The sequence below is a fragment of the Pseudorasbora parva genome, chromosome 3 (genome assembly GCF_024679245.1).
Source record: "Pseudorasbora parva isolate DD20220531a chromosome 3, ASM2467924v1, whole genome shotgun sequence".
NCBI classification, from domain to species: domain Eukaryota; kingdom Metazoa; phylum Chordata; class Actinopteri; order Cypriniformes; family Gobionidae; genus Pseudorasbora; species Pseudorasbora parva.
The window spans coordinates 25,647,453-25,657,820 of NC_090174.1; the positions used below are offsets into that span (position 1 = coordinate 25,647,453).

Consider the following 10,368-nt stretch of genomic DNA (forward strand, 5'->3'; position numbering starts at 1 on the left):
CATTCTAATATTTCATATTTAATTTGTACATTAACCCCTGGTTTCACAGACAAGGCTTAAATCTAGTCCCAGATTAAATGTTTGAGCCGTTGTAACTGAAAGCAACTTGCACTGACATATCTTAAAATATGTCACCGCCATTGTTTTTTTCTCAAGATGCACACACGTAATGTTTCTTCTAAGGCACATTTATACAAGTGACTTAAACGCCTTTATTGAACTAATGCCTAATCCTGGCTTAATCTAAGACCTGTCTGTAAAACCAGGCTTAAATTAAGTGGATGTCCCGTTTTAACCCAGGAAATTAATTCAATTAATATAAAGTGTTGGAACAAAAGCAGTGGTTTTCTGCTCAAAAATAACAATACAAAAGATATTTCGAAATGTTTTACCTAAAGACGTTTTTTTTACTGTTTTGACATCAGCTCTTAAAGCACCAAGAGTTACCAATGCCACCTGTCTCTATTCATCAAACACCTGCCTCCTTACCGCAAAACCATGAGAGGAACAAATGAGCCTCATCTCTCTCCTCTCTCTCTCTCTCTTTCTCTTTATCTACCCACTTCTCCACATTTTCATATCTCAACTTCTTTAAAGAGACATGATGCTGCAAGAGTTTTCTCTGAAACATCCCTAGCTGAAGACCAAACACCTCACGCATTTTAGGTTTAGCTCCACATGTGACCCTTCCTCGACCTCTTGAAAGAGACGAGATGATCAGTGACTTGCATCGTAGTTTTCACCATAATGCATGTTATTACAAAAAATTACCAAATCACTATTAATTAAAAAATTATAATAATTAAACTATCAATCCTACTCACTTTTATTGTTCTTCACTTAATTTTTTCCTAAATATCATATGGTGTTGACAAAAAAAGTGACAAAATTGTGAAACCTTATGAACCTTATGAAAAACCTTATTCAGCCTTATAAAAAGTTATATTGTAATTGGCCTTATCCTTCTATCTGGCAGTAGTTTAGTTTAGTTTAGTTTAGTTTAGTTTAGTTTAGTTTAGTTTAGTTTAGTTTAGTTTAGTTTAGTTTAGTTTAGTTTAGTTTAGTTTAGTTTAGTCTAGTTTAGTTTAGTCTAGTTTAGTTTAGTTTAGTCTAGATTTGTTTATATAGATAGATTATATATTTGTATATTTGCTTATTTATTTACTTTATATAAATACAGGTTTATGTCTTTAACGCAGAAGCTCTCTCTCTCTCTCTCTCTCTCTCTCTCTCTCTCTCTCTCTCTCTATATATATATATATATATATATATATATATATATATATATATATATATATATAAAGTATTTTAGTATGTTTATTTATTATTTCTTTTATTTTTATATTTTACATTTTTAAATATTAAATTTTTTTAGGGATTTGATGGGTAATGGGGGATTATGGATTGTTATCATTTTGATAAATAAAACAAATAAAATTGTATTTCATCTTTGCTAAATTTTAAAATGAAAATTGTATTGTTTTTAATAAATAAATATAAATAAAAAAAAATTATTGTCTTGTGTATCAACAATGCCAAATAATGTAGTTTATCCGTGATAATCAGTTGAACTGAGAGCTTGGATATTTTTTCTCATGTAGATGCCAAAAAATATATATTTGAATCATAATTACAATTAATGATTCATGAGTGAAAATCCTCTGAGCGTGACGGGGTGATTTGGGGGAGCTGAATTAGTCTGGCTTGGTTTGATGGCGGGTGAAGGAGAGGGTGTGTTTACCAAGTGCTTGGTACAAATGAGTGAGTGGTGGCGGAGGTGAAAGTTGTGTGAAATGGTGTGGAAACATTGAATTGAAAGAGCACATTCTTGGTGAAAGATGGCTGCAATATTCCAGAACGGATAAAACGGTGTTTAATGGCGGCATGTGGTGAAGGCTCACTGGAACCGTGTGGAGAGCTGCAGACGGGGTTGAATGGAAGCTTCACAGTAGATGACGCTGGAAATGGTGCATTCCGGTGCAGGCGAGAGAGTGAAATGAAGCTTGCTTAAATTGTGTGGCACGGTGAAAGTTTGATGTACTCAATTTGGCTCTGTTGTGTCTAACGCCTTTCCGCCTCCCTCTCTCATTAGGAAATGGCTATGGAAACCACCGTAACTCTCCAGGACTTCTGGTGTCCTCTGGAGGAATGAACAAGAGCATGCAGGCCAAGTCCCCTCCGCCGGTGAACCTGGGGATGAACAGCCGTAAGCCTGACCTACGAGTGCTCATCCCACCCGGGGCCAAGAACAACATGCCCTCCATTGTAAGTTTACCATAGGGTGTTGTGTGGTACCACATCCATAAAACCACCCGCCTCGGTTCCTTCGTAATCCTCTGTGGTTCTCCTCTCCTTTCCTCTCATTTCCTCTCCAGTAGTTTCATATCTAAGAAGCACAGGTTAGAGTTAGAAACATCCTAATTAGTCTCCTCGGCAGCTCCGGTCTTGTTTGGTGAAGTACGTGTCTGTAGATTCACATAGTGTCATAGGCGTCCATCAGGTTCACTCACTGCCACTGTCAGTCAATGACACTAATTCTGGATTTATCACCCTCCCTTTTCTGCCGTCAGTCTGAGGATGTTGACCTTCTATTGGTAAGTGACACTGTCACTCAAACCGCTGACATGGGCTAATAGATCTGAAGGCCATTTGTCATCCTCATACACACATAATGATCAGACCAGTAGTGTGTGGTCAGATATTGTTTATGGTACGCACATGCTGACCTATAAAATTGTAGTTAGCGAATAAGTCGTATAAGTGAAAAAGGAACATCTTCACAACCAAGCTCCAGAGTGACATCTAGTGGTTATAAGAGCCATCTCGTTCTCAGGTCTTATTGGGCCTTCCATGTCCATCTCTGCTTTTCTTAATCTGTGTCGCATCATTCAGTCATCATGCCAGCACGACAAACGAGGAAAAAACACTTCCAACCCCTGTTTTACTGGTTCTGTTGCCTTGGAGACCTCGTGTTTCTATAGCGACCAAGTGCCCAATGAGGGATTGTAAATCATAGGTTGAGAAGGTTCAGTGGCGCTTCATGTCAAATGACTATTTTTTTCCCTTCATTATTTTTGTGGGCACTGCTTTCTCATTTGTTTTGATGAAGATACAGTTCGAGCCTCTTGATGTGACAAGTCATCTATACGTGTCTTTCTTCTCTCTTCCTCTTCTTATAGAACCAGAGAATAAACAACTCTCAGTCTGCACAATCACTGGCTACCCCCGTGGTTTCTGTAGCGACGCCCACTCTGCCGGGGCAGGGAATGGGCGGTTACCCATCAGCCATTTCCACCTCATATGGTACTGGTACGTACCTCAACTACACCAGTACTGAGAACACTGCCTTTTACACACATTTTAAAATGTTTTACTATAGAGGAATATATTTTTAATTTTGTTTTACATATACCATTACATTTAGTATAGTGTGTGTGTGTGTGTGTGTGTGTGTGTGTGTGTGTGTGTGTGTGTGTGTGTGTGTGTGTGTGTGTGTGTGTGTGTGTGTGTGTGTGTGTGTGTGTGTGTGTGTGTGTGTGTGTGTGTGTGTGTGTGTGTGTGTGTGTTATTTAAACAAACTTTTTTATGTTAGATGATAATTAATATATAATATAATATAATTAATGCATCAGACTAAAACACAATTCAGGGATCTATTACTACTGTAATTAACATAAGCAGATGTAAGAATTAACAATAATTGTTTTATTCGAATTTCATATTGCTTTTTTTATGTTTACATATATATATATATATATATATATATATATATATATATATATATATATATATATATATATATATATATATACTTTAACTTTATTAAACCCAGACTAAATTAATGCAGAATCTCACTGATTTATCTATTCCGTGTGTAATAGCTCTGTCTCTCCAGCAGGCGGAGCCATTGTTATCCAGATAAGCAGCCCCATTTTTTTTAGGATGCAAACATTAACCCTGGTCATGTGTTTTCTTCCAGAATATTCTCTGAGCAGTGCAGACCTGTCCTCTATATCTGGCTTCAACAGTGCCAACACTCTGCATCTGGGCTCAATGAGCGGATGGCAGCAACATCAGATACAGAACATGCAGCACTCTGCTCTCAGTCAGCTGGGGTGAGTCCCACACACACACACACTTTTGATTACCAATACACACATCAATCCTTATGCACTTAAAGGTACACTATGTAACTTTTGGAACTCTAGTAAAAAAAAAAAAAAAAAAAACTTTTGCATTTTGTAGAAGATCATTGTTTTGGTTGCGCTTCGCCTCTGCGTGACTGTGTGGATGGATATAATAAATGCTATTTCTCATAAAATATTCACTACTATGCTTAAGAGATATAACCAGTTTAGATGACGAGCTGAAGACGTCAACATAGCCATACCCATTAATACCATAATGAAATTACATTTCACAACAGATAGTGCTTTACAGTTAACTACATAGAGATACATGGCTATTTATCTGTTCAATAACATATCTTACTCGCCTGTTAAGTAATAACTCACTTTTAGGAAATGTCAGTAACACTTTACAATAAGGTTTCATTAGTTAATATTAGTTAACTACTTTAGTTAACACAAACTAAGAATTAACAGCAGTTATTAATCTTAATCAATGTTAATTTCAACATTTAGTAATTAATTATTACAATCTATTTGTATTTGTTAACATTAGTTAATGCACCGTGACCTAACAAGAACAATCAATGAACAGCTGGATTTTTATTAACTAATTTATTGTTAGTTCATCTTGAAATGTTAAGAAATGAGACCTTATATTGTGAAGTGTTACCAACATTTCAAATCCCTCAGTTCTCGCCTTCTCCGATAAGCGAATGTTAATTCTCATTTTATTACGAGCTATATCGCATTCAAGTAATAAAGAATTCTCGTAAGTTTATAATATGCCATTGAAAATACTACATACGGCTGAGGGGTTTGAATGCTGGTCGCCATGTTGCCCCTCCATCTTGAAAGTACATTAGCCAAAGAGGGACTTAGCCATAAATTCAAGCTTCGCCTTACGCGTTTTAACACTCGATGCAACCGTGTCGAATATGAAGAGGGGTATTGCCAGGTTAATCTTGGACTAAATCGGCCACCGTAGGAGTTAAAACGAAATCGAAATTGAGAGGCACTGAAACTAATATTCACTGGATGGTCATATACCTTTACACCGCTAGATGGGGGGAAATATCACACAGTGTAGCTTTAAGATGAGGTAGGCACTCACTATTTAAATGTTATATTGTGTACCTTTAATATGTGCACATTTCTCTCATTTTCTTTTACTGTCCTTTGTCAACTAAGTAAACTTCTCTTTTATTTTCCAAACTCACGCAGTGTTTTCATTCTGCAATAACCATGTTTGAGTATTGCTAGACAAATGCCACTGATTTGATTGTGTCTTTGCCACCTGTGTACAAGAGCGCACGAGCCCTCATTCCGATCCGTAACCCCCTTCATTTCCTTTCCTTCCTACAGAAATTGCTCTAGCACTCACTTATGTCAGGGTTCAAATCTCTCCCTGCCCTCTACTCAAAGCCTGCACATCAAGTCCGAACCTGTTTCTCCTCCTAGAGATCGATCCAGCAGCACCACGCCCGGCGGCTACGGCCAACTACCGTCTCACCAGCAGCACCAGGGCCCGCCCCCACAGGGGCGACAGGACTCGGGCCGCTCCCCGGCCGACAGCCTCAGTAGCTGCGGCAGCTCGCACGACGGCAGCGACCGCGACGATCACCGTCCCGACTTCCATTCGCCCTTAGGATTGGGTCGGCCCGGCCTGGACGAGCAAGACAGCCCATCCATCAAGCGCGTCCGCCTTTCGGAGGGGTGGGCCACATGATAAGCGATGCCCCCTTGGACAGCCCCATCCTCGATCTTGACCTCCCCACGCGATGCGACGTGGCTCCACGGCGCCTCGCGCGTTCTCGCTTTCTCTCTGCCGATTTATGACTTGTCACAATCATTGCTCTCCCTTATTCTCTGATTTGCTGTGGAGAGGGGAGGAAGTGCTCTCGAAATTACCTGTAATGTTTTTTTTTTATTATTATTATTATTTTATCAGAGTGTGTCAGATATACATATTGTTGGGGTTGACGGGTTTTCAGGGAGGGAAACAGGAAGGGGGATTAGTACACCCGGCTCGGGGAGGGTTTAGAGGGCGGGCTACTATGCATAACTTGTGCAGTGTGTGGAATACAATGTAAAGAATTACCATATATGCATATATATTTACACGTTGTGTAGGTGTACATGTATGCAGAGCAACAAACCAACAAAAAGTGTCAGGTACTCTTGGATCTTTTTCTCTTTATTTTGTAAAGTACTTGCCTCAGTGATGTTCATCCACAAGAGGAGCACAGCAGAGAGGTGACAGCTTAGCACTTGAGTTGTTGTACCAGTACAATATGTACAGATTCCTTTTTTTGTTTTGTGCCACTCTTTTCAGAGGGCCACTTCGCTAAATGTATGTTATGGGTGACAATGTCATGTTGCAGGTTCAACGTATTGTACATAGAGACAAGGCTGGGACACAGGGGAAGGGTCAAGGTTGGTTAATATTGCTGATTTCACACAAACAAAACTGTTATGCAAGAATTTCGAAGGACTGTACAGATATGTGTGCAGGTTCCTTGGTTAAGTTATGGGGGAGTGGGTATTTCAGGAAAAAAAACTCTCCTGCTGAAGGAAAGAAAACAGCAGGACAGAGTGGCATCGCAAAGATGAAGGACTTTAAATTAAGAGCCATGTTACTTCAGTCTGATGACATTTAAACCTAGGACTTGCAGTTGTTGTTCAGTATTAAAAGAAGAAAAAGAGAAAAAAAATGTATGATACACTTGCTTCTATTTTCATATCAAAAAGGAATACAATGCAAAGCATTTTTGTGGCTTTTTGTAGTTTATAAGAGCCAGAATGTGTTTTGATAGCTTTGCTTATAAGAGAAATGATAGTAAAAGAACGAGAAACCTTGGGCTTTTCAACCATAAGCCATGAAATCTGAGACAGTGAATTCTTGCTTTGCTCAATGTTTTTTCCCTCTCTCTCTCTCTCTCTTTCTCTTTGTAGAAGTTTTGTTTTTAAACGTGTATTTCTAAGTATATTGAATAATAATATTAAGAATCTTTTTAAAGAATCTGTGAAATTAACATGCTTGTGTATAGCTTTCTAATATATGAATATATATGATAAAAAATTATGGTCATAACCTCCCTCCCCCCGCCCCTTCTTTTTTCCTTCGCCGGACTGAGTCTTTCAGGGGCAAATACACTCAGAATGACATTTTGAAATTTAAGTCAGACTCATAAATATGCCCCCTCATTTTTTTTAAAGCACAAGATATTTGTCCAGATCTCCACTTTGGTCTGGAACATTCACAACCTCTTAAAGTTTCCAGTGTCACATTAATCGACATTGCACTGAAGATTTTATAATAAAAGACAGCACAGTCATAGATACCTCATGACTGCTTGTGTAAGCTTGTATCATCATTTAGTGGATTGTGACTAGTTTTGTTCAACTGTTATACATATCTATCATTGTGCATTCTGTGATTTTGACAGGACATACGTTAGTCTGTTTTTTCTACCAAAGACAAAAAGTGATGTTATGTTTGCCGATCCATTACCCTTCCTGGGTTTGAGACCATTGTGTTTCTTCACAAGTTGTTCATGCTAGTGGCTGGTACCTCTGACTCACCCTCCCAGTGCCTCAGATTACCTTTCAATGAGTTGGTCTTGTTGAGAATCTGGAAGATTCTCCTCTAATTAACGAGTGTACAGTATTGTGAAACAATGCCATTGTTTGTTATATAGATTTCAACTGTCCATATATGACTCTCCGGTTATTTTTCTGTTTTTTTTTTCTGAGTTTTTTTTTTTTTTTTTCAATTTTTGATTGATTTTTTGGTTGACCTTTTCTGTTTCTCTCTCTATCTCTCTCTTTATCTATCTATCTCTCTCTCTTGAGTGTTGTTTCCATTAAGTATATAAATAACTAAATAAAAAAATGAAAGAAAAAAAAATGCTGAAAAATTCTGTAGTAACAAATGTAGCTTGTATAAACCTACAATGGGTAAGGTTGAAAGAAAGTGTCTTTTTGTTTTCTAACCAGGAGAAAGAGGCTTTCAGCGGCACAAGCTGGACTTTGTCGCCACTTGAAGACAAGATGTCATTAAATTAAAACCACATCTCTGTATCTCAAGGGACTTGATTCAGCTGTATGTAGTAAAAATTAATGTATGGAATAAAAAAAAAATGTTTCTCCTGCTGGGACTTAAAAAAGGTATTTGTATTTTGCAGAGAATTCAGTAAAGTTACTGGCTTTCTTAGTTACGCAGACGTCCTGGTGTGATTTTTATTGTGTTCTGTCCCTCGCCTTGATTGCAAGCTATAGCTTTGTGAAAATGTAGGTCAGTATCTCTAAATCAAACATTTGTCCTACTCAAAGTGATTAATCACAGAAGCATCCATTCAGACTAATAACGCTATTAAACTGTGGTAAGTCATTATGTGTGGTATCTTCATATACACAAGGCTTACCACTTTGGATTTCAACAATTAGCCTACTTGACTTTTCTAAATAAAATATTAGATTACATTAATCCTTCACACCTCCATTAAACCACTCAGAACCTTTTATTACATTTTTATTTTTTTATTTTAATATTATTTTATTGTTTTATTATTCTTATTATTCTTCTTATTATTATTACAATAATTGTAATTAATTATTAATATGGAAAAATCTATTTGACCTAAACCTCACCCTGTAGGCCTAGGCCTATGTGGATTTTAGCTACTTTATTTTTTGTTAACGTTTTTTGTTTGTTTGTTTTTGGATTGTAGCCTACCTAATGATCTTTAAATACACTTTGATTCTTAAAAGATATCACTGAATTAACTCTCCTAATAGGCTATATCACACGAAATTATGTCTACGATAGTCTGTAAACGTAAAAACAAAAGGTGGTCGCTGTCAGACTGTTTGTTTGGCCAATCAGAAGGCTTCCAGGGGCTTTCTGTCGTGCAGTGTCCAGTCCATAGCCTATATGGAAACCGGAAGCAGAGAGCGCGGTAGTTGATGAACTTGGGTAATTTTCATGAGTGAAAGATGTGAAACCATTTCTATGTGTGAAACCACGTAGGCCTACCTGATTTATCACCTGTCAACAACGGCCTACACAGTTAAACCTCCTAAAAGGATCACTGGGAGTAAAATAAAGAGACCAACAAGTCAGTGAAAATTGGTAAATATTTTGCTGTTTGAGGGAGGTAAGAGCATAAAAACGGTCAACCAAACGTAACAATGTTAGGCTATTATAAACGACTTATTTCGCTTTGCTTGTTTCTGCTTTAAATATAGCCTGCCATTTAAAGCAGAAGCAAGGCGGGAAAATGTCGTTCATAATAGCCCTTTTAAAAAGTTATATAGCTATATTGTCTGGTCAACATGACTCCAAAGTGACAGAGTTGTGCAACGATAAGCGTTGATGGTGAACATTCTAGAATTCTAGAACATTCTACAGTGAACATTCTAGAATGGTGCCCACAACATCTGATCTCATTAATTCTTATAGATTTCCCCTCTGAAAAAAAAATAGGTTTAGCTCCCGCAGATAGCTAACATATGTTCGTTTTTTAAATTCTAACCAAAACGCAAACATATAGGCTATAGCATATTGTAAGCTATAGAGTGAATGTGTGAACGTCGACTTTTGAATGTTTGTAGTGTTTTATTAAGCTTTAAATGTTCTATAAAATCATCCCCTGACAAATAATTTGTCAGATTTAGGCGGGTGACCCAATGCAACTTAATTGCATTATTGTGGATGTGGAAACAGCAGAAGCTGTTCAAGAGACAATGAATCCTTTTGGCCACAAGATGTCACCATTGATCAAATTTTAAAAGATTTCGTGCCCGCCTTTATTGGATTGCATTCACGCTTCTAAACGGTGAAGCAGATGATCGAAGTATTCACTGTCATAGGCTACTGCACAAACTCGACACAGACTACGCATTCTATACTCTTCGTTTAAGTATTCATTGGGCTATATATTTCCTTTATTTTTTATTTTAATTGTATTTGTTTTGATTACATTTGAAGAGATTTATATCTCCTTGCCCGTTTATTGCTGTTGCCCTGTACTGAAAATATAACATTTGCAGTGCATACAATAGGTGCCAATTTCAATCTGCAGTGCGAATTTCATCACATTGCTAATATCAGATGTGGGGACTGTTTTATATTTCCTGTGCATGTAGGCTATTCTATAACTTTGATACTTGGTGTATACGACTTTAGACACATGTTTTTGAAAGTCTGTAATAACTGAGAAGAAAGTCACAACAAATA

The 10,368-nt window shown here is 37.4% G+C and overlaps 1 protein-coding gene across 6 annotated transcripts in view; it reads left to right on the top strand.

Moving 5' to 3' along the window:
- Positions 1-8,347, top strand: part of mef2cb (myocyte enhancer factor 2cb) — a 92,664-nt gene extending 84,317 nt beyond the window's left edge. For 5 of the 6 annotated variants that reach the window (XM_067438233.1, XM_067438232.1, XM_067438236.1 and 2 more), the window contains 4 exons: positions 2,093-2,265; positions 3,180-3,309; positions 3,980-4,115; positions 5,493-8,347. In XM_067438233.1, coding sequence (XP_067294334.1) covers positions 2,093-2,265; positions 3,180-3,309; positions 3,980-4,115; positions 5,493-5,856 — 803 coding nt within the window. In that variant the 3' untranslated portion in view covers positions 5,857-8,347. Of the gene's footprint in view, positions 1-2,092; positions 2,266-3,179; positions 3,310-3,979; positions 4,120-5,492 lie in introns of those variants that run through there. The other variant, XM_067438235.1, reaches the window with a different exon arrangement.
- Positions 8,348-10,368: the final 2,021 nt, after the last annotated feature.